Raw genomic sequence first — 22187 nt, 5'->3', positions numbered from 1 at the left:
CGACAACAAGTCAACATAGCTCTGCAAACGGGCCCGCGGTAACCTGCATATCTTTTATACCGTTTTAGCCACACTTGGCCGCGGAACGGCAATTGGACAACATGCCCGGAAACTTTTTTACATCATGGGACTTGTGGCAGGAGATGACTTTTGTATGTCACATTTCTTCTATTCAGACCTTCCTAAACAGTTCAGTCAAGTATCTTCACTGACACACCTCCGTAGGTCCTCGCCATGGCAATTGTGTGTGTCTTTTGTGCAGGTCTGGGCAAGCTGTGGTGGAACAACCGCCTGATGAAGAAGAAAGAAGTGTTGGATGATGAGAAGAGGGCGCGGATAGAGGAGATGCGCAAGACGGGGCTTCCAATGAAGCGGGCTAATCCGGTGCCCTTCGGCGTTCGTGCGATACAGAGCGGCGTTGAGGTCGACGGCATCTGGATATCTCGGCCGGCATCGCTCAACGAGCTGGGGGAAAAACTAGCTTCCTCAACCACCCTCGCGGGCCGGGACTCGGATTCGCAAAGCAAGGGGCGGGGTTACTTTGAGGACGAGAGGCCAACTCGCATCACCGCAACAAACCTCGGCACCAAACAGAGTCCCTCCTCCGCCTCCATCTTCCAGAAACTCACAGACACCGAATCCATGGGAAGCAGCACACCCTCCGCCGCGTTACCCGTCTCGCAATTCGCATACCACAAGACCAACAATAGGCACTCCTCCCGCTCAGCCGGCACCCTAAACGAAGACACCCTACGGCGCCTCGAAAGCCAGTCATCACCGCCACTCCGAAACCAACAGCCCTACGACACCTACATCCCAACCACCACCCCCGTCCCCACCGCGACCACCAACCCCCCGACCTCCCCGCGGCGTCCCAATCCGCGCCGCCCCGGCGACCGCAACTCGGCAGCCTCCTCATCAGCCGACTCGGTCGACTCACAACCGCGCTCGTTCAAGAGCGCCAGCGACGGCCGCAGCTACACCTCCTCGCACAGCTCGCGGCTGTACATGGCGACAGCGGCGGCGGCGGCGCGGCACCCGCAACAGCAACACTCTCAGCAGTACCACCGCCAACAACAGCAACACCACCAACAACAGCAGCAGCAACACCACCAACAACAGCAGCACCACCAACAGCAACAGCATTCGCCGGCGCCGCGGCGCTGGCCGGAGAGAGGCACGGAGGGAGAGATGGCGCCGCCGGAGCCGACGTTTGGTCCGGGGGATTTGCACTTTGGCAATAGCCGGGCTTCTGGGGGGGAGGGTCGGTGAGGGGTTGAGGTAGGGGGAGTTGGGGGTTAGTTTGTGATGGAGGGTACCTGATTGCGCATTGTCAATTTGATCGTTGAAGACTTGAAGTTAGTATACAGCTCGGTGGTGTGTTGGCTCATGATGAGTGTGCTTGGCGGCGTTCGGGATGCAAAGGGGCGGTGGTGGTTCAGTCTTTGGAGATCGTAAACGTCACATGTTGTTGTTTAAAGTTCGAAGTAGGTATGCTAGAGACTCATATTTGGAATACATGAACATATTGATCGCTCTTTTGGTTGTTACCTACTCAGGATGATGGCTTTCAAAGTCTCTCTCACGGGATTGCAGTTGGTGGTTGGTTGGTTGGATGAATCAATTCTGGACTGACATGTGGGGCGTACTCGGCCAAGCAGGGCTTTCAAGTGGTCACGGGGCTGCGCGTCTCCTGGATCCACCAGACGCGTTGATGCCTGGCCAATTTCCTCCTGTCAACAGCCCAACCGTGATTCCCCAATTTCACTTTTCTCTCGCTGCATCATCCCAAATACAACGCACACGCACCTCGATATCTGCAGACACGGCCCAAATGTCCGGACACGAGGAGTATGATGAGTTGGGCGGTGCCGAGGATGCCGGTCAGACCGGACCTGGCGCCCCGACCCCTCTCCAGGCGCTCGAGGTGAGTTCTGGTTGTTGTGCACGCCGCGGCTAGGTTCGATTGAAGTCGAGCAGTTACTGATATTTCTGATATTAAGGGTGTGGCCGGGCTTACAAAACGCGACATTCAAGCAATTGTCGAGGGGGGTTACAATACCGTCGAGTCAGTCGCCTACACACCACAGAGGATGCTTGAGCAGATCAAGGGTATATCGACACAGAAGGCAACCAAAATTCTAGCAGAGGCTTCCAAACTTGTCCCAATGGGTTTCACCACGGCGACAGAGATGCATCAGCGGCGCAGTGAGCTGATATCCATCACTACCGGCTCGAAGCAGCTGGACACCCTTCTTGCCGGCGGCATTGAGACGGGCAGCGTGACCGAACTCTTCGGCGAGTTCCGAACTGGAAAATCACAAATCTGCCACACTCTGGCCGTAACATGCCAGCTTCCCTTCGACATGGGCGGCGGCGAAGGGAAGTGCCTGTATATCGACACCGAGGGTACATTCCGTCCGGTCCGGCTCCTCGCCGTTGCCAATCGTTACGGCCTCTCCGGCGAAGAGGTTCTCGACAACGTCGCGTACGCCCGGGCTTACAACTCGGACCATCAGTTGCAGCTTTTGAACCAAGCAGCGGCTATGATGTGCGAGACGCGCTTCAGCTTGCTGGTCGTCGACTCTGCCACGTCGTTGTACAGAACGGATTTCCTGGGCCGTGGTGAATTGAGCTCGAGGCAGACACATCTTGCCAAGTTCCTGCGCACCCTCCAGCGACTTGCCGACGAGTTCGGCATTGCCGTCGTCATCACAAACCAGGTGGTAGCCCAGGTTGACGGAGGCCCGTCTGCCATGTTCAACCCCGACCCGAAGAAGCCAATTGGCGGCAACATTATGGCACACGCCAGCACGACGAGAATCAGCTTGAAGAAGGGCCGCGGGGAGACGAGAATCGCCAAGATCTATGACAGCCCATGCTTGCCCGAAGGCGATGCTCTGTTTGCCATCAACGAGGACGGCATTGGCGACCCGAGCCCCAAGGACCTGGAGAAGGAGTAGGGAATGAAACTAAACGAACCGGTAGAGGTGTGAGTTTCAGACTTGCAACTGTTAGCTTGACATGAATGTCACGATGCATGGGGAATGACGGGAGAGTTGTGATGCAGCGTAGGAGTTCTTGTTGGGCTTGGGATTTAGCTAGGTTATGCATGAAGGGCTGGCGTTATTTGGTTATGACAAAATGAATTATTTATTTGCTTGAGGAACAAAGCCCGCACCCTTGTCCATGTTTGAATGCCCCATTCCCTCCCGTCTTCGCTGTGAGGCTGTTGTTCCCTCCACAAACCGGCCCACTTCATTTGTTATGGTCCGTGCATTGACTTCCTGACTTCCATGCAAGGGTCCATCCACTGTTGCAACAATCCAAGCTCCCCGCCAAGCTGCCATCTGCAAGGCGGCCAGAATTCTGCCCTTGAAGCTCCAGACCGCGTCTCCATCTCGAACAAACCGCGACAACATCGCCGACCCCGTCCATTGTCGCCTACGAACGACACAGGGGATCAAGATGGCCTCTAGAGATTTCGAGATACTCTATAAAGAGACGCGACTGAATTTAGAACCCGCGTCGCAATCATCAACCGTCCAGATCCGTGTCGCACCGCAGAGCGCCTATGGACGGTCGAGCTCAAGTCGGAGCGGCGCATCGGCTGACGACGAAAAAGGATACAAATCGAAGAGCCTAGCGACGGCTTCCTCCATCTACTACCGGAAATACAACGGCTCACCACGGGGCTTCATATGGCGGGTCTTGGATAACGGCAGCGTCCTCAGTCTGCGCGTCGCCGACGTCTGCAAACAAGAGAAGGAGCCCGATGCGCCGCTGATCCTGAACCTCCGATTCCCGACTGCGATTCGGACATCCTGCATTGGATTTGCCGACTACGAAGACAGCGATGCGCTCTGTGTTTATGCTGTCGACCACTCCAACCAATTATGGTCACTCACACTGCGGCCGGACCACTTTCGGAAACGGACTGCAACCGATGGCGGGCTGGGCGACGCTTGCAAGTCGTACTCGCCGCCGGGCTTTGGGTTTAAGCATCCGCATAGACTGGCCGTTGTCAACCCCGACCAGCTCATCGTGACCATGCACGATGGCGGCATCTTGAAGTTCGACAGGAACAAGGCGTTTGACAGTAAGTCACGGGTTCCTCCGCAGTCACATTATGAACCACCACTAACCCACTCTCAATAGCAAATGGAGGGGCATGGAAGGAGACCATCTACAACGTTGCAGGATGGGGGCAAAGTCTTCGGGGGTTGGTTCCCTTCCAACGAAACCCGACCATTAGGTACGACAAAGTCAACATGGAGTTGACAGCGGCCGCTTCGACAGCAGTCACGGCGATGGGCCATTCCGAAACTGCATTTCTGTTCACCATCTGCCTGGATCACCGGATGAGAGTGTGGGATGTACGAACGGGCCAGATTCTGTACACCGGCGACATCTTGAACACGAGGCGTGACCCCCAAGAGGTTGGCAAGTGGACCATCGATCCTTCCCAGGGCAACCTAATCCGCATTCTGGAGAACGGCCGCGGGCAATGCCTAGTAGTGACATACTCACCCGTTGGGGCCGGCGAGTTCAAGTTCTGGAAGGTCAAGGCAAACGACCAGGGGTCGGTGCACGTCGCGGATTGCTTCCCAGGCGCCCACTTGATACCACCAAGCCCGTCCTCGTTGGATGTGTGGACTCTCGCGGATTTCGCCGTGACCCAACAGCCTGACGGACCCGAGTTGTGGACGATGTGGAAGAACAACACCAGCTATCGCGTGCACAGGTTGCAGGTACAGCCGCAAAATGGGACGGAGCCTTTTGGCGATGGCTGGAAGGCGGTACATATCGACAACACGGTGCCGACCGTGCGGGTGTCAGGCTCCTGGAACCCGACAGACTCGGCCGAAAAGTGGCTCGACCTCATCTTCTTCCCTGGCCGCTTCTCCAAATCGACCCTCGAAACAGCACTGGCGATGTACGAGAAAGGGTTGGGCACTTACAAGGAGACGGCCTCGAAAGCCGGCAGGAGTATCGCAGAATCCATTTGCTCTGTGCTAGGATCAACGACAACGTTGGACCGGAGCCCAACAGGGGGCGCAGACTACGACCAGTTCAGAAACACGAGCGAGACGCAGTGGATGCGCTTCTGGCGTCTCTTGCTCGAGCTCGACAAACAGAGGGGCGAAGCGCTCTCACTAGTCTTCGACCCCTTGGATGGTATGATCTGGGTTGCTTGCGCCGACTTGGTTGCCGCTGTCAGGCAGTGCAGCGACTTGGACCGCGTTTACTACAACCTCCAGTCTCCCGAAAAGAGAAACGAGGATGTCGCTGCGCTGGTGTCCGCCGGTTTGACCTTTGTGGACAGCTTCTCGGACAGTATGCATCAACTCAGCAATTCCGCTTTGAGGGCCGAGTTATATGGAGATTCGGCCCGGTCGGACAGCGAACGGATGCAGCTATTCTTGGACCGAGCCGGGTTCTGGCCCTCAGTTACGGACGAGGACTTGGCCCAGGTGTTCGACACCCTAGGTCAGAACTACCAGATGGTGACTGCGCGCCTTTACGAGGACCTGTTCGATCTCATCACCGCGACGAGCGAGGCGAACTCCCAAGAGCTCCGCGAACCCTTCACGGGATTTGGACGGAAAGTGGTTGTCCGTGCCGTGCAGGAGACCATTGAACTCCACTGGCAGATCCTCTTTAGCCAGCTTATCCTGCTTGTGCACATGGAGTTTGATATCGAAAGCGAGGACGCTTCCCCCCTACACTCGCGGTTCGAAGTCGGCGCAGTGTATCGCCGCTTGATTGATGCGCTTCGGAGACTGGAGCACCTGAGGTGGATGGCGAAGACCGAACTGAACTTTTCGGCAACAAAGTCAGGCGGCGGCTCCGGCTCCTCTTCACCCGCGCTAACGAAGCGCAGCCAAGATGAGAACAACACCAAAACCGCCCTTGAAGGCCTGACCGGGCATCTCTTCGGTCTCCCAGAGAGCAACAACGTGCCTCTACTCTCTAGCATCACTGATCTGGTGCTGGACCTCTGTGCTCCCAGCAGTACAACCGTCATTTACACCTGGCTCCTCCAGTGCTCGCTCCTCAAACAGGACCGGCCCGACCTCGCGTTGGAGCTCCACCCCTTTGCTGACCAAGATGCATTTTCCACCTACGTCCAAGGCCGCGTCTTCCTCGCGCTCAGAGACCACGACACAGCTTCCTTTTACTTTAAGAAGGCCGCTATTGGCCTGAGCATCTCCCTCAAACACCTAGACAGGCACAGCGCGGGGCTACTCGACGACACAGAATGGAACCTCCTTAACAGCGGGCTTCCAAACTACTACGCCCACATCGTTAGCCTCTACGACCGACAGAAGGCATACTCCTTCGTCATGGAGTTCTCCCGCCTCGCGCTGCAGTTCGTCCAGCAAGGCGGCGGCAGCAGCAGCAGCAACAACAACAACACCCACAACAACCACGAAGCCACGGGCGCCATCAAGACCGAGATGCTCAGCCGGCTCTTCGCGGCGGCCACCTCGACCTCGCACTTCGAAGAAGCCCACTCGGCGCTCCTCTCCCTCCAGGACGACGAGGCCCTGCAGAGGGCCTACCTGCGGCGGCTGGTCGAGAAGATGTGCGAGACGGGCCAGAGCGCCGCGCTCACCGCGCTGCCCTTCTCGGGCCTGCAGGCCGCCGTCGACGACATGCTGCTCGACCGCTGCCGCGCCGCCCGCGACGTGCGCCCCGGCGCGGGCGTCCCCTACCACCAGATCCTCTACGCCTGGCGCATCAGCCACAACGACTACCGCGGCGCCGCCGCCGTCCTGCTCGACCGCCTGCAGAAGCTGCGTCGTGCCGGGGAGGGTGATAGGGTTAGCGGTGGTGGTGGTGGTGTTGGTGGGGGTGGGAATGGGGGTGCTGCTGCTGCTGCGGCTGCTGAGGACGCCCTCGACACGCAGGTCACCAGGCAGTACCTGCTGCTGATCAACGCGCTGAGCTGTGTCCCGCCGCAGGAGGCGTATATCCTGGAAGACGTGCTCCCCGGCGGCGGCGGCGGGGATGATGACGACCGGCGGGGTGGCGGCAAGGCGGGCGATGATTTGGACGCGCAGGTGGACGAGCTTGTGAAGAAGCTGGATGCGGAGGCGGCTAAGGACGTCGGTGGTGGTGGTGGTGGTGGTGATGGTGGTCGTAATGGTGATGGTGGTGGCGATGAGACGGCGGAGGAGGAGGATGCGGCGCTGGTGGAGAAGATGAAGAGGTTCTCGGCGCGGAGCGTGCGGGACTTGCCGCCGCGGCGGTTCCTCATGCTCGCGGACATCCGGAAGCAGTACCAGCAGGAGCTGGACAGGATCGTGGCGATCCAGAACAACCAGTTCGGATTTACCGCTGACGATGATTTGATGGATTTAGCGTGAGGTTGAGAGGTAAGAGACGGGATGAGGGTTTGGGGGGTGGGAATGCAAAGGACATGCATGGTTTCTGTAATGATTTCTACTGTAGGGGTTTTTAGCGTCCAGGAAAATGGATACCTCTGATCATATCGGCGTGATGGCAGGGATTGCGTGCTCGAGAGAGAAGGGGGTCACGATGGTGGGATATAGGTCCATCAGGAGGAGCCCATGGAAGATGAGAACAAACACATAAATCTCAAGTGTTTGGATCAATTGACGCCATGCCCATGCTGAAGAATTACCTCCCCGCTTGTCCATACAATCCACTAACATAACATTGCGCTATTCCTCGCTTCACCATTTCCCCAATTCTAAAATCATGCCGCGCTGGTACCTGCCATAATTTGCTTGTTTTCCGGTGGCGGCGCCGGTAACGCTCCTTGCTCTTGGGAATTGGCCAGTTCGGGCGCTTGCCGGTAGAGGATGATTTCTGACTGTTTGAAATACCTCCTCGCATCTGCAAAGCTATGTTAGAATATCTAGGACGGCGGGAAAGGGGTAAAAGTAAACGTACCTTCATCGATCAAGACCAAACTCAGGTAGTATCTTGTCGAGAACTTCTTGTTCACGTCCCGGAAAGTTGGAGTCAAGTCGAAGCCGCCGAGGAACAACCGGATGGGGATGGTCTCTCCCCGTGATGGTGAGCCGTCCATGATCTGGATGCAGGTGTCAGTCTCCCAGGTCTCCAGGTCCCAATCTCGCTGATGTAGGTTCTCTTACCTCAAACCGTACCAGCGTCTCGCTCTCGTTGTACTGGTTCGGCGCGGCGCCCGTCGTCTCGCGGCGGATGATGCTCAGCTCCATATGCTTGATCTTGAGTCGCACGAGCAGGAAGTAGATTCGGCCGACAATGACGTCCTTAAGGTGGTACTTGCTCTTGCTGTACTCGAACTCGATGTGCAGACAATCCTCGATGCCGACGTCCATCTTGATGCTGCTGTTCATCTCGGGCGGGATCCGGTAGCTGTAGACCCAGATGTCCTTCTCGCGGATCACGTCGGCCATGCGGCGCGACACGGTGACGCGCACAAAGTAGCGCAGTTTGACGTTGATGCCGTTGTACGACTCGTACTGCTTCTCGACGTTCTTAAAGTTGAAATCGAAGGTCTGCGGGTGCTGCAGCTCGCCGGGCGCGGCCAGCTCTTGCACGAGGGAGAGGAACTCGTAATGGTTGCCCCGGTCGAAGAACATCTCTAAGGTTTAGGCGGCGATGTTAGCTGGAGCCAGCATCACAAATTCCGCCTGCCATGGGGCCATACCTATTGTGCCGATGAATTGCACCTTGATGCCCGTGTGTTCTAACCGTTTGCCGTCCTTCGGCCGCACCGTCACGGCGCCCCTGACCGACTCGCCGTCCATATACAGCGGGGCCTTCTCCCGCCGGTTCTTGTCCAGCTTGACATCGACCATTGACCGCTCGTCGGCATCGTCGAGCACAATGTCGATGTCGACCGGAGTCGCAAAGAAGTACGACATGGTGGGTAGGTATTCGGTCGGGGAGAGCTCTGAGCGGGTTGCGCGGGGGTGAATTCACATGCGCAAATGGCAGTAAAGGTTTCAATGATATGATCCTGGTCGGGAAGGGCGAGGCGATAGTATCGGTAGAACGAGGGTAGCGTGTCTAGGTATCTTTGGTGTTGAATAAGTTCAGGACGCAGGAGTGGCAGTTGAATGCTCCCGCAGTCAGCCACGGCTCAGGACCCTGCAGCAGTGAAGCTACCGCGCGGCGTGCTTGCGGCTGCGCAATCGAGTGGAGGTGGAACCGGGCCTTGGCACGGGTTGGGATCCCTGGAGGGACTTGGCTGCCGTGGCTGCGTCATCTGCCCGTCTTGAATACCACTCAGCTGGAGGTTGTTGGACATGGAAGCCTCCAGACAAAGAGGTATAAACCTGGGCTTATTGATGCTATTGTTGCCCCTCCAGATATGGTCTCAACGGTTTACTTTCAGAGATATAGGAACCAAGAAACAGTGCATGTGTCCGCTTGATTTCTGGCTCGAGAATTACATCTTGTTTGTAAGTGCCTCCATCGCAAGGCAAGGAAGGGCAGTGCTCAAGCGCTACCTACTCATCTCTCCAAGCTGCTGCCAAAGTCCTGGGGTAAAGACCGCGGATAGAAGAGACAGTATTTTGTCTTGCATTTATGTCGGCGATGAGGATGACAACTATCTTTCACCAGGTCGAGGATCCGTGAGGAAAACCAGAAATGGGCTTACCTCCTCGGTTCGGGAGGACTCAACGTAAATCGACCGACAAATAGGGGCGTGTGTGGCAGTTGAGCGATGGAGATATCGACAGTCTTGTGTCGCTCGTCGAGACGGCTATTGCGCTGTAGCCATCTCGTGTTTTCTCGACTTGGATGCACAGTGTAGATATCGGTCGTGGTGGTTCTTGAAAGTTGGGGGAGGAAGCAGGCCGGTCGGCCCCGCTTTACTCCAGCCTCCGCCCTTCTCAGCCAATCGCATCAGCACTTTCTCCTCCTGCCCTAACAACAGCTTCAAAGCCGATCGGCGCACAACTCGAATTAATCCGGGGCCGCAAAATCGACGTTTTTTCTCAGGCTTGCATACTACCTTTTCGCCCACCTCGACGACGAAGCAACACCTCACCCCTCCTCACGTTCAGGTCCAAACGCAAAGATGCGCTACATCCACAGTGAGGAGACCCTCGAGGTCCCGGAGAACGGTACGTTTGCCAATTTGGAACCCAGTGTGCAGCAGGAAGACGTGGAAAGAAAGGCCGCCGCCGTGACCCGCGATCGACGACCGACACCGACCAAAGTGTACCGAGAGGGATGCAAATAGGCATTGGGGCTGGGCTTCTCAGGGGGGAATACGCGTGGTGGTTTCAGGGCAATTGCGAAATGGCTAGTTGCTGACCCATTGCTCCGCCTACAGTCAAGGTCTCGATTAAGTCGAGGCTCGTTACGGTCGAGGGCCCCCGCGGCAAGCTCGTCAAGGACCTGAGCCACATCGCCGTCAGCTTCTCGTCCCCCAAGAAGAACCTGATCGGCATTGAGATCCACCATGGCGTCCGCAAGAACGTTGCCGCCCTCCGTACCGTCCGGACCATCATCAACAACCTCATCACTGGCGTGACCAAGGGGTTCAAGTACAAGATGCGCTACGTCTACGCCCATTTTCCCATCAACGTCAACCTGGACAAGAACGCCGAGACTGGCAACTGGGAGGTCGAGATCCGGTACGTAACAATGGGCGGATATCGGGGCGGCTGGGGGTGGTATCGAAGAGGGAAGGACCCGGACGAGCCGGGTCAGGGCCAGACGCGGAAATAGTACAAGGGCTGACTTGGATGCGATGCAGTAACTTCATCGGCGAGAAGATCGTCCGGAATGTCGTGATGCAGCCCGGTGTCGAGGCCGAGATCTCGAAGAACCAGAAGGATGAGCTGGTCCTTTTCGGTAACTCGCTCGAGGCTGTCTCGCAAAGCGCTGCGGACATCCAGCAGATTTGCAGGGTGCGGAACAAGGATATCCGGAAGGTTCGTCGAACAACAAACCACAGGGCACCGGCACCTGGTGTCTCCCACACGCACCACTAGCGAGGATACGGAAGCTAACACGCGACACAGTTCTTGGACGGTCTCTACGTCTCGGAGAAGGGCAACGTGGTTGATGAGTGATGGACACGCAGCCATGGGTTTCTTTGTGCTTTATGGGTCTCAACCGGAGTGGCAAGGGGTCAATGGGCATTTGCATGTTTTGTAGCGTAAAAGTCGCTACTGCAAAATGGGCAACCTTCTGAACCACAAGTGCTGGGGGAGTGGGGTGCACGCGCCAATACCCGCCGTTCTCGGGCTGCCTCGCTCTGCAGAGCTAATGATGACGGATCCCCGGCCAGCCGCGGCTACAGGCTCGTCTTGGACTGGTGGTTCAGTTTTTTGGGGGAAGCGATCAGTTGATATACCTCGATACCTCGATACCTCAAAGCCTACTTCCGCAAGGGATACAAAATGTACATCAGAACGGCACTGTTGAGAGAGATTGTTCATATTATGGAAGCACCCCGAGGGTCATCGTATCTCATCTCGATCTCACCACCCATCTCTCATCAAAAGTCCTCCAGCAACCTGCTATGCAAATGCTCTCGTTGACTAAACATCCTCTCATCTCATGTCCTGCATCGTCTCTTCATTCGTCTTTCATCTTTCATCCTTCATCATCAGCCACCCATCCTGCACCGCTATCTCGTGCTGCAGGATTCAGAAATCCTCCCTTCATCTTGTGTGTCTACCGTAAACTCCGTAAAACGCCGCCCGAAAAAAAAGGGGGGAGGAATGGGTCCCCGAAAACATATATACTGGGGGAAGGGGTAAAAAGCATGTACTTGTGAAGACGTGTATGTGTGGGGGGTATGTGTGTGTGTGTGTGTGTGTCTGCCGACATTTACAAATGGCAATATATTTGTCGTCGTCGTCGTCCCTCAAAGTTTTGATTTTTGAGGTGTGGCGGGATGAGAAGAAGGGCATGTTTCTCATGTTTCTCATCACGGCCTCGGCGACCGTTGCGATCGTACCGATGGCCCTCTCGACCTCGACACGCGAGTGCGGGTGTGTGTTGTCCGGGTCACCCTGCTCGGCGCCCTGCTGGGGCGCGAGTGACGGGTCCGTCTGTCGCTGCTTCTTGAGCCTGTTGTCGGATTGCACGTTAGTCAACTGCGTCTCTCTCTCTCGGCGATGGGGGAGATGGAATGCGGGGTTACTCACTCGGGCTGGTGGCCGTGTACGAATCCGACCAGTAACTGCTAGCGACGTCGCTCCTCGTCTTGGACGGGGCCGCCTTCTTCTTCTTATCCCTCCTCAACCCCAGCAACAGGGCCAGCGTGCCGAGGGCAGCACCGATGCCGAGCAGGCCGGCGCCCTTGCTCTTCTCCTTGCGGGCGCCGGCGGAGCTGGGGCGGCCGCCGTACCACGAGCCGTGGTTGTCGCGGTGGGTGTGGGACGACCCGCGGCGGTAGTGCTCCTCCTCGATGACCGTCTCCTCCTTCTTCTTCTTGCCGATCCCGAGCAGCGCGAGCAGGCCGTGCCACAGGCCGCGCACCACGCAGCACGCGCAGATGAGCAGCAGCAGGGCCACGCCCGCGATAGTGCCGATGACAATACCGGCGATGGCGCCGCCGCTCAGCCCGCCTGCCGTCCCCCCCGGGCTCACTGCGCCCGTGCTGGTGGCGGCACCCGCGGCGGTGTCGGTGCCTGTCGTTGTGGCGGTGCCGCTGGTTACGCGGTACGGCGCGCTGAAGGCGGTCGTGATGGTCTCCGATCCGTCGGTGCGCGTCGGGGCCGGGCCGGGATCGGGACCGGGGTTGTTCGCCATGCACTGCCCTTTGAAGGCGCAATACTGCCAGCTCGCACAGCAGATGTTGCCGCAGGCGATCTGGCCGGACCCCTCGGGCGGGACGCAGTCGCCGGTGCCTGGCGGAGCGGTCGCGGCCGGGACGAAGGAGTTGTACGTCTTGGTGAAGGTCTGCGTCAGTGTCCATGTTGTCGTGTACCGAGCCCAGCCGCCGCCTGCGTCGGACGAGCAGCCGGCAATGCCGTCGGCTGTGTAGCACTGGGTTCCCTCCTCGCAGCAGAACATGTTGTTGTAGCCGCAGTACTGGTTGCATTGGCGGGGCATGAGATAGCCATAGCCCGCTGCGTGTAGGTCATCTTTCGGGTAGGGGTGGGCAGCAGCATCGTGCGCAAAGCTTGCGAATAACAGCCATAGCGCCGAGCTTATGCCCAGCAGTGATGGCCGAGGCGACATTGTTGGTGAGAGTCGGAACGGGGCAATTCCCGGAGCTGGGACCCGGCCGTTTGTGGAGACCAACACCGTGCGCCGGCGGTCTAGCTCCCGGTCGGGGCGGAGCGGGGCGGGGTGTTGGAGCGGGCGAACGACGAGTGAGGAATGTTGAAAGTATTGGCGAGAATAGTGGTTGTCGCTGTCCGCTGTATTTGTCCTTTGTCCTTCTCAGTCTGTACCTGATGATCCCAACTCGTCACTTGGTGTTCGGTCCGACCCGTGGAATGTGCCTCTGATTTGGAATGCGTGAGCTGCAGGCGATTCGCGGGAGAGAGCGAATGTCTGAGCTTTGACTGGGGTGAAAATGAGCGATTGAAGGTATCACGAAATGCAAGCTGCTTGTCGCAGGACCCGAACGTTGTCGAGCAAAATGCAGGGTAAAAGATTCTGGGCTCGGAAGAAAAGTAAAGGAAAAAGAGGGCGGGGGGGTGCTGCACGGCGGGATTTATTGCAGCCAAGTTTTAGTTCATGGCTGGTACGGTGAAGCTTGCTGGTCGGGCTCAATTGGTGTTCCCAACCTCCTCCAAAGTTGTCGACACTTGATGCGCCCAACCTCTCGGATTTTACGCCCTCTTTTTTTCTCTAGACGCCCCGCGACAGGCTGTCACAACCAGCAAACCCCTGCCAGACCTCCAATTCAAAGTTGCAAGTCAAAAAAGGGCCCCTTCCTCCTGTTCCCTCCTGCTTCCCCCGTTCCTGGCGCCGGGTTCCCGCTTCCATGATCTGATGTCGACTGGCTCAATCACCCCGGTAATTCTGTTGATGCAGGTCGGGTGTGCTGCATGACAGAACGGGGTCCCGTCTGAGTTGGCAGGCTGCACGTCGGTGTCACCCCCGAACCATGCGGGCTTGTCTGGCTCTTTCAGAGCACAACGCTCTCCGTTGACAGCCTCGCAGCTTCACCCCCGAAGCTCATTGCCCCGCCATCTCCGTCGGTGGGTGGCTGCCGGCTGGATCTTATCGAGAGAATCCTTGTCGTTTCGTTTCTCCCCTGCCGCTCGGCCAAGCCAATCCTCGTCCTTCGCACCAAAGCCTGCCGTCTTGGCGAACACCCCTGTCAATACGAGCTTGGACGCATCATGGTGGTGCGAAGTGTCGGAGAAGGCAATCGGTAGGTTGAATGGTTGAGGGTGGAGAGTGACCGAATGGCGCGCCATCATTGCTGCTTCGTAAAAACACCACCGTCACATACTGGGTAGGACCTACCTGACATCACACTTGGTGATCGTCCTTCTCAAGTGTTTTGCCCAATTTCTCGGCCGACATTCTCCAAAAAACAATACTTTGGTGCTTAGGTAGTCAGTTAGTTAGTCCAGAGTGAGTTCCAGGTTGCAGCTGACAATGGGTTGTCGCCGCCGCAGCAGGAAGCTGCAGGGCCCCGCTCACTGTGCAGTTACGTAACTGGGGTTGGCCGCCTTGCTCGACCCGAGCCAGGGTTAGGTAGTTCGTTGCCAGAGACACCAACATCCAACAAAGACCAAACCACCGGGAGCTATCTTGAGCCTCACAACCCGAGACCAGAAGCTTGTTTTGCGCCATGTTACTAGACCCGCCGCCGTATTTGGCAGCGCTGCAAGGCAACGTCCGCCAGCGACTGATTCCGTGGGATGGCGCCGTTCGCGCAGGCACCCTGACCGAAGACCAACTCGCCCGCATCCGCGCCGTCGACAAGGTCAAGCGGGATGTGCGCAAACAAACCGTCGAGGCCGACTTGGATGGCTACCGCACACTGTTCGTCGGAGAGCCGGGGAAGAAGAGCGTCCTCGAATCTGCCGCAAAGCGACAGGATGTGGTGCAGAACATCCTCGTCCTCTTGAGCGATCTGCTCGACAGTACGCCGCTCCGTTGCCCATTGCCCACCTAACCTTACCACCTGTATCGCAATTAACTAACCCATGGATTGAAGGCGTACCGGCGCTATCTAAAGCTATCCTCCAGACCGGCGACCCCTACCGACATTTCCTTCCGCTCCTCGCGCACTCGTCCAACACCGAAGACCCGATCCCGCTCCTTACCTCGACGGTGCTCGTAAAGCTCCTGTCCGGGTCCCGAGACGAGTCCCCCGCCACGGTCGGCAAGGCCCTTCCCGTCATCTTCAGCTACCTCTCGTCCCTGACCAAGAACTCGGACGCCGGGCTTCAAGACATTGGCGTGCAAGAGTACTCGTCCCTGCTCTATGGGCGGGCGCCGAGGCAGCAGTTCTGGAAGCAACGGAGCGAAACAGTCACGCCCCTTATCGAGATCCTCCGAGCGGCGGCCGGTGTTGGCAACAGCGATGCTTCGGCCAGTCTCTGGAGTGGCGCTACGGGGACGACGAGGAGCGGATTCGAAGGGTCCCTCAGTGGCGGGGTTGGCCTCCAACTCCTCTACGGGGTGCTGCTGGTGATGTGGCAGCTCAGTTTTGAGGGCGAGGACATTGGCGATGATATCAACGAGTAGGGCGCACCCGTGTAATCCCCCGTTAACGTTGACTAACTCCTTTCCCAGTGAATACGACATCGTCCTACTCTACACCCAACTCCTCCGCCTCTCCCCCAAGGAGAAGACCACCCGCCTTCTCATCTCGACCCTCCTCAACCTCCTCACCCAGAACCAAAACACGCTCCTCCCCACCGCCGTCCTCGCCCGGCTCCCCGCCCTACTCCAGAACCTCAAGACGCGGCAGTTCGCCGACCCCGACCTGCGCGAGGACATGGACAAGCTACGGGAGCTGCTGGACGAGTACACCAAGACCAAGACGACGTTCGACGAGTACGTCGGGGAGCTCAACTCGGGCCACCTGCGGTGGTCGCCGCCGCACCGCAACACGGTGTTCTGGGCGGAGAACGCGCGCAAGATCCTCGAGGCCGAGAACGGCGCGCTGGTGCGCCGCCTCGCCGACATCATGCGCAAGCCCTGGGACAACGACAAGGCCGTGCTCGCCATCGCCTGCAACGACGTCGGCTGCCTCGTCCGCGAGGTCCCCGAGAGGCGGAGCCAGCTCGAGCGCCTGGGGCTCAAGACCCGCGTCATGGAGCTCATGGCCGAGCCCGACGAGAACGTCCGCTGGGAGAGCCTGCGCGCCCTCGGCGGCTGGCTGCAGTACAGCTTTGATAGTACCAAGTAGTGTCTGAGTCTGCCTGCGCGGCGCGCTCGAGGGAGCCGGGGGAGGGTGGTCAGCATGGCGGTGGCGGTGGGTTGGGCGTGTTTTGTGTGTTTTTTTTGTTCTTGTTTTGGCGAAGGCATGTTAGTTACCTAGGTACGTTACATGTTGGACATGGTGATCTGGCATCCGGAATGGCACTTTAGACTGGCTCGAGTTCTGTTGGTTGTACTTGGTACTTGAATACATGTGGTGTATGCTCTGTTTGGTCCGAATATCCGGACGGACTTATGTTTTCAGAACTATGAAACCGACCGTTATATCGGTTAGTTAACCCAGGAATGGTCAACAACTCACATTACAGTTTGATCACTTCCATGTGTTTATCTTGATGAACCGTTCTCATTCCTCTTTCTCGGCCGCCAACCCCGCCATGCTTATCTTATCGAGTTTCCCTTAATTAATCCCCAGTTCCGTTGACATCATCACAGTCTGCATGATAACTCGAAGTGTCTCGAAGTACATAGTCCAAATCATAGCACGCTCGCTGTTATTAACCCTTGCTTATTTTTGAGTGTTATTTCCTGGAGCTAAGTCAAGGTGGCCACGATGGTGAAGAGGGTATGTCTGATCGGAAAGCGATTAACTAATTCCAATAGCTCTTAACTTTACTGACATTGTCTTGTTTCTCTCTTTATTAGGTTTATTTCCTCGCCCATGGGGGCTTGGTACAAGGTGAGCGCCATCTCCTTATGCTGCTCGTAACATCAACATGGATATGAGAAATCCGGCACGGAACATGGAAGACACGACTTTCTTGATAGACATAGGCTAACATGAGATGAACCTCAGGGGTTGGTTTCCGGTACGTACTTGAGTTGGTCCTTGCGAACTATTGAATCAACAAGACAACGCGATTTAATCTCACCAGAGGTTTCACTTAACCTCCCTTTCCTCTCACACCCCACTAACCAGCGCCAGCTACTTTACCCGCCACAAAGCCGTCGAGCACAAACTCACCGGCTGGGTGCGCAATACCGACAATAACAAGGTACGGAGAACACACACATCTATCATACAAACACTCAAAGACAGAAGCATCTGATGCCGTTTGAAAACCCCCAGGTCGAGGGCGAAGTGCAAGGCGAGGAAAACGCCGTCACGGCTTTCCTAAAACATGTCAACAACGGGCCACGGCACTCACAGGTTGTCCGGCTGGACAAGGAGGACAGGGAGGTGGTGGACGGCGAGGCCGAGTTCGAGGTTCGGCGTTGAGCGCTGGCGTCGGGGATTGTTGTATGCATAGATGTTGAGTATACCGGTATGTTCAGGGGGGCCAGTGAAGACTTGAGACGGGACACGCAATAACAGTAACCATGGCCATGACCAAGATAATCAATCGCTCATACAACCCTTCCCCCCCAGCAGCAAGCCCGTGTGCCAGGCAACCTCCTAACCGGGAATCCATCTCTGGGGTAACCAGTAAAATAACCCCCCACCTAGACAATCCATCCATCATCAAAGCATTACCCGACCAGCCCCTCCACCACCAAAACCACCCACCCATCACCACCACCATCATCACATCGCATCACACAACATCCCACATTCATTACCCCACCATTCTACCCTCCCCACCCCCCAAAAAGCCAAAACCATCCCACCCCACCCCAACCAAGAGGCAAAAAGAAAAATCAAGCAAAAGTCATCTTAATCTCCTTCTCCCCCCTCCCAAACTCCTCCTCCTCATCCGCCCACGGATCCGCCAGCGAGATATTCGGCACCGTCTGCGCCGACCTCATCTCCGGCCTCGCCGGGCCGCCACCGAGCGAGGACATCCCCCCCGTCCCAGCAGCCGAGGCCGCCGACGGCGACGCTTTCGGCCCTCCGTCGCCGTCGTCGTCAAAGCTCGTGTCAAACGTCATCTGCACGCCGCCGCCGCCGCCGCCGCCGCCGCCGCCGCCGCCGTCGTCGTCGTCGTCATAATCGTGGTGCAGACTGGAGGCGTGGTCCGGGTAGTTGAAGCCGTAGCCGTAGCCGTGGCCCTGGTAGGGGTTGTTGCTGCTGATGCTGATGCTGCGCTCGGGTTTGCCGGTGGGGAAGGTGGGGACGCGTTCGCGGGAGGGGTGCGGTTCGTGGGAGGAGTGGCGCTCGTAGGATGGGAGGTTGGGGCTGCTGAGGTTGTTTGGGGAGGGTGATGGCGCGGGGATGAGCTCGGCGCTCTTGCTTTCGCGGAGGGTTTGGCGCGGTGTTGTTTTTGGTGGCGGGGAGAGGGTTGCGCTGTCGAGTTTGATGGGTGGGAGGGTGCTCTTGATCTCGCGCACCTGGAGGAGCTCCTCGTCGATGTCTCCGTCTTTTCGGTTCTGGCTCTCCTTGGCGATCTCGGCGCGGATGGCGTCGACGTCGAACAGCACGCCGTGGTTGTTCCCTTCCTTGTCCTCCGTTTTGCTGTTTTTGCTACCCTTCGCTTCCTCATATAGCTCCCACTCTTGCTTTTGTGGCGCCTTCTTCCGCTTGAAGAAGCCGAACGCGCCGCCCTTGGTGGTCCCCTTCCCTTCATTTTCTAGGTCTCGGCGTGCCTCCTCGATCTCGCTGATCAACTCGCGCTGCCGCTCCTCGTAGTTATCCGGGTCGGGGTCTTCCATTTCTGTGAACTCGTCGCTTTCGACCAGCCAGCCGCATTCCCGCATGAGACGTGGCATGGCCGTTCGGTAGTTCATGTGCCCGACGACAAACTCGGAGACGTCCATGTTCTCGATTCCGGGAATGTCTTCAATGGGAGCCAAGCCGCCAATGCGTCTGATACCGCCATTGGTCAAACGGAATAGGTACCCGAGGATCCAGTCGCTGCGGTTGTAGCCGTTGACAAACCGCCCAGATACCACGGCGCGGGCGCGCAGATACTCGTCCCTCTTGACGACGATAGGGCTGCCGAAAATATAAACGTTCTGGACGAGACCGAAAGCGCCCTTCTTAGCGAGTTCCTGAAGGCAGGAAAAGATGACCCGGCTGCCGAGCGAGTACCCGACCAGGGTGACAGGCCGAGTGCCCAGGTTGCGGTCGATGAGCGAGTCCGCCAGGATCAGCCCGGCCATGGTGGCACGGTCAAGTGAGACAGCCCAGGGGTTGTCGATCAGGTAGGAGAGTTTGGTGAGTACGACGGGCACCTGGAGAGCTGCCATCAAAGTGATGAGAATGGTGTTGCCCAGAACCTGTTGAAGACCTTGCGTGAGAGCCTAGTAATAATTAGCCCATGTCCGACTGCCGCAGTCGCTTTCCGACTATAACTCAGGGGCTCACCTCGGTTGCAAGGATGTTGATGGTGTCACCCATGCTCGTAAGCATTTCTGGCTCCCAGAGCACCGAATAAATGTCTCCCATGACCGGGTCGACCGTGCTGAAAGGCAGGCGAACATCGTCGACCTTGCCTGTCATCCACCCCGAGACGGTAACAATCAGGTTCACGCGCTTGTTATTGTGTAGCGGCCGGTACTCGAATGTCTTGACGGAGCCCGTCCTCCTGTTGGCGGCTCTGACGCCGATGATGCCACCCGACGCTGCGGCACTCGAGGTAATGATGGCTGCACCTCCGGCGCCCGCGAGGAAACCACCCGTGCCACCGACGCCTATTGTTGTGAAACCGGCCGCCAAGCCTAGGCCGATGACGGGGGCGAGCAGGCCAGCAGAGAGGCCGATCACCAAGCCGCCGCCCACTGTAGCGAGTCCCATCATCAGGTAGCGTCTCTTGAGAGCCAGCTTCCTGCGGTTCTCCATATGCTCGTCCTCGTTCCAATTCTCCGTCTCAGCGTTTGCCTGCATCTCTAGCGCGTCCGTCACCTTCTTTTCAAACCGGCAGATGTCAAGCCAGGTGATGTCGAGGTCCTTGGCGACTTTCTCTAGCAACAACCTCGACCTCGCATCATAGATGGAATCCGCGATGAGCACCAGAAAGAGATCACACAAAACGGTCCACCGGATATCTATATCGATCTTCTGGCTGGTAGGTAATTGCGACGGTGTCCTCACCGGGGCCGTGAGCTCCACGTCGTCGTCGGCCGAATAAGGCGGCGGCGGCTCGGCAGCTTGTTCCGGCGCAGGACTCGCGATCGAGGAGGGTCGGGACGGGGCTGCGCTGGAGACGGATGACCTCGCGTCCTTCTCGGCGGCCATGGGGTTCCGTACACGGGCGTTCGCCATCAAGACCGGGGTGAGGTCCTGGGGCATCACGCCGTGGGAACTCAGCTGTTCAATCATAACCTGCTCGGCCGCGCTGATGTCCATGTGGGAATAGAGCCTAACCATCATCTTCTGGCTCCACATTTTCATGTTCTCAGCCGCTACCGTCACCTGCTTCTTAGACTTGGCCGACTGCACGAGCGCTTCGGCGTCCTTTAGCATTGACGACAGCTCCAGTCTGGTCAAACCCACGTAGGCGACCCTCTGGCCCTCGGTCAGGAGCTCCTTGGTAGCCTGTAGCTGGCCCACGGCATCCCGCTGGGTGTCGTCGTCGTCCGTCACGCCCGTACTCGTACCGCCGCCTGCGTCCTTGAATAGATACTGAGTGTGCTCGTCCATGCTGGTCGCAGACTCGGCGTCATCGTCCAGCAGCACTTTAGTGTACCCCTTCCCAGCGCCCCCAAGCCCGGCATAACCGTACGTTTCGTCTTCGGCCTCGACGTACTCCTTCGCGATCAACTTGTTGTCGTCATCGTAGAGATCGTACGGCGCATATGCGGGCATGGTCTGCCACTCGTCGGCGTCGTCCTCTTTCTTTTCAGGCTGATTTGAGGTAAGCTGTTGGTGCGAAAACTCGGACACGCCGCCCGCTGCGCTCATCCTCTTGCTCGCATCGTGCTTTTGGTCGGCTGCCACTGGCTCTGGCTTCTTGGCTTCGGACACGGCCTGATCTTCGAGTTTCGTAGACTCATCGTCTAATTCGCGGGCCGCCGTGGGTTGCGGTTGCGGGTTGGCATTATCCGGCACGGCATCCACTGACTTTCCTTGATCGTTCGGAGGCGATGGGCTGGTTTTATCTGTGGCGGTACGCTCCCCGGGGGGCATAGCCGCAGGTACCCGCTGTGCATCTGCAAGCTCATTGCTGCCGTGGGAGGCGGCATCTTTGGGATTCTGGTCACTGGTCGACTCCGCTTCATTGCTCGTGTTACCCAGATCCCTACTGCTAGTTGCTCCCCGGGCAGGCTTCGCGACTTGCTTCCCATTGTCTGTCGTGTCGACCTTCGTTGCCGGGCGAGGCTCCTCGGTGGTGCCCGACGTCTCTTTCTTGCCGGTGGGCGCCGTGTATTTCCTTATCGGGAGACCGAAGTCATCGTATTCGACGGTCATGGCGGCAACGGTTTGGGGCTCTGGTTTCGGACTCGTGGTGGGCGCCGGGGCGCGCGGGACATCTTTGGTCGCAATCGAGGTAGTGGTAGTGGGGGGTTGGTCACTGCCGGTCGAGGCCCCGTCAACGCCCGGCATGGCTGTTTAGTTTTTGATTTACTCGATATTGATGCCGAGCGTTGCGAACGGAGAGCTGCTCGGGGCAGAGGCGGGGCCGGAGGAAAGAACAATCGGGGGTTGCAAAGGCACCTCTGGGGTGGTGGTGGTTTTGTTTCAAAGAGTGAGCGTGAACGGGAGGTTCCCCCTGGCTTCAAGTGGTGTCACTCCCTGGTTTTAGTGGCCCCTCGCAGCTTATCAAACACGCAGCCACGCCATCAGACAGGGGTCCCTGAAGGCACAATCCTGCGGTTTCTTGTGCTGACTGTAGGAATGATCAGCATCTTTGCAATACGTGCTTTGCCCATCACCGGAACTGAAGTGCAAGAACTCGTCCGGCTTGCGTTACATATCCCATTTTAAAAAAGATACACTTTTGTAACCGACTGCCACTGTTAAC

The 22187-nt window shown here is 57.7% G+C and overlaps 10 protein-coding genes across 10 annotated transcripts; 7 read left to right on the top strand and 3 right to left on the bottom strand.

Annotated features, from left to right (window-relative positions):
- Positions 1-131: 131 nt before the first annotated feature.
- Positions 132-1625, top strand: B0H64DRAFT_386974 (uncharacterized protein). Its single transcript, XM_062803188.1, has one exon. The coding sequence runs from the start codon at positions 235-237 to the stop codon at positions 1270-1272; it is 1038 nt and encodes a 345-aa protein (XP_062662567.1). The 5' UTR covers positions 132-234; the 3' UTR covers positions 1273-1625.
- A 91-nt stretch (positions 1626-1716) lies between these two features.
- On the top strand, positions 1717-3204 carry B0H64DRAFT_336663 (Rad51-domain-containing protein). Its single transcript, XM_062801152.1, has 2 exons — positions 1717-1927; positions 2004-3204. Exons 1-2 carry the CDS (start codon positions 1835-1837, stop codon positions 2961-2963), a joined length of 1053 nt encoding a protein of 350 aa, XP_062662566.1. The 5' UTR covers positions 1717-1834; the 3' UTR covers positions 2964-3204.
- Positions 3205-3342: 138 nt separating this feature from the next.
- On the top strand, positions 3343-7609 carry B0H64DRAFT_354807 (nucleoporin Nup120/160-domain-containing protein). Its single transcript, XM_062801546.1, has 2 exons — positions 3343-4099; positions 4159-7609. Exons 1-2 carry the CDS (start codon positions 3469-3471, stop codon positions 7371-7373), a joined length of 3846 nt encoding a protein of 1281 aa, XP_062662565.1. The 5' UTR covers positions 3343-3468; the 3' UTR covers positions 7374-7609.
- On the bottom strand, positions 7581-9134 carry B0H64DRAFT_386970 (vacuolar protein sorting-associated protein 26-domain-containing protein). Its single transcript, XM_062803187.1, has 4 exons — positions 8669-9134; positions 8130-8602; positions 7924-8065; positions 7581-7866 (listed from the first exon to the last, which is right to left on the bottom strand). The coding sequence occupies exons 1-4, from the start codon at positions 8883-8885 to the stop codon at positions 7727-7729; spliced, it is 972 nt and encodes a 323-aa protein (XP_062662564.1). The 5' UTR covers positions 8886-9134; the 3' UTR covers positions 7581-7726.
- Positions 9129-9834, top strand: B0H64DRAFT_386969 (uncharacterized protein). The gene has a single exon (XM_062803186.1). It carries the CDS (start codon positions 9270-9272, stop codon positions 9651-9653), a length of 384 nt encoding a protein of 127 aa, XP_062662563.1. The 5' UTR covers positions 9129-9269; the 3' UTR covers positions 9654-9834.
- Positions 9835-9838: 4 nt separating this feature from the next.
- B0H64DRAFT_88817 (ribosomal protein L6, alpha-beta domain-containing protein) lies at positions 9839-11418 on the top strand. The gene is made up of 4 exons (XM_062808931.1): positions 9839-10094; positions 10307-10610; positions 10733-10910; positions 11001-11418. Exons 1-4 carry the CDS (start codon positions 10049-10051, stop codon positions 11049-11051), a joined length of 579 nt encoding a protein of 192 aa, XP_062662562.1. The 5' UTR covers positions 9839-10048; the 3' UTR covers positions 11052-11418.
- A 496-nt stretch (positions 11419-11914) lies between these two features.
- On the bottom strand, positions 11915-13173 carry B0H64DRAFT_371447 (uncharacterized protein; the record flags this gene model as incomplete). The annotated part of the gene is made up of 2 exons (XM_062802158.1): positions 11915-12057; positions 12135-13173. 2 exons carry the CDS (start codon positions 13171-13173, stop codon positions 11915-11917), a joined length of 1182 nt encoding a protein of 393 aa, XP_062662561.1.
- Positions 13174-14665: 1492 nt separating this feature from the next.
- On the top strand, positions 14666-16649 carry B0H64DRAFT_386963 (armadillo-type protein). The gene is made up of 3 exons (XM_062803185.1): positions 14666-15041; positions 15116-15644; positions 15697-16649. The coding sequence occupies exons 1-3, from the start codon at positions 14747-14749 to the stop codon at positions 16313-16315; spliced, it is 1443 nt and encodes a 480-aa protein (XP_062662560.1). The 5' UTR covers positions 14666-14746; the 3' UTR covers positions 16316-16649.
- On the top strand, positions 16650-17717 carry B0H64DRAFT_386960 (Acylphosphatase-like domain-containing protein). Its single transcript, XM_062803184.1, has 5 exons — positions 16650-16912; positions 16993-17026; positions 17144-17156; positions 17273-17342; positions 17417-17717. The coding sequence occupies exons 1-5, from the start codon at positions 16901-16903 to the stop codon at positions 17564-17566; spliced, it is 279 nt and encodes a 92-aa protein (XP_062662559.1). The 5' UTR covers positions 16650-16900; the 3' UTR covers positions 17567-17717.
- B0H64DRAFT_472234 (uncharacterized protein) lies at positions 17718-22123 on the bottom strand. Its single transcript, XM_062807928.1, has 2 exons — positions 19592-22123; positions 17718-19527 (listed from the first exon to the last, which is right to left on the bottom strand). The coding sequence occupies exons 1-2, from the start codon at positions 21767-21769 to the stop codon at positions 17986-17988; spliced, it is 3720 nt and encodes a 1239-aa protein (XP_062662558.1). The 5' UTR covers positions 21770-22123; the 3' UTR covers positions 17718-17985.
- Positions 22124-22187: the final 64 nt, after the last annotated feature.

The sequence above is a fragment of the Chaetomium fimeti genome, assembly GCF_033439085.1.
Source record: "Chaetomium fimeti strain CBS 168.71 chromosome Unknown B0H64scaffold_2, whole genome shotgun sequence".
Lineage (NCBI taxonomy): Eukaryota > Fungi > Ascomycota > Sordariomycetes > Sordariales > Chaetomiaceae > Chaetomium > Chaetomium fimeti.
This window is presented reverse-complemented; position numbering and strand designations above follow the sequence as displayed.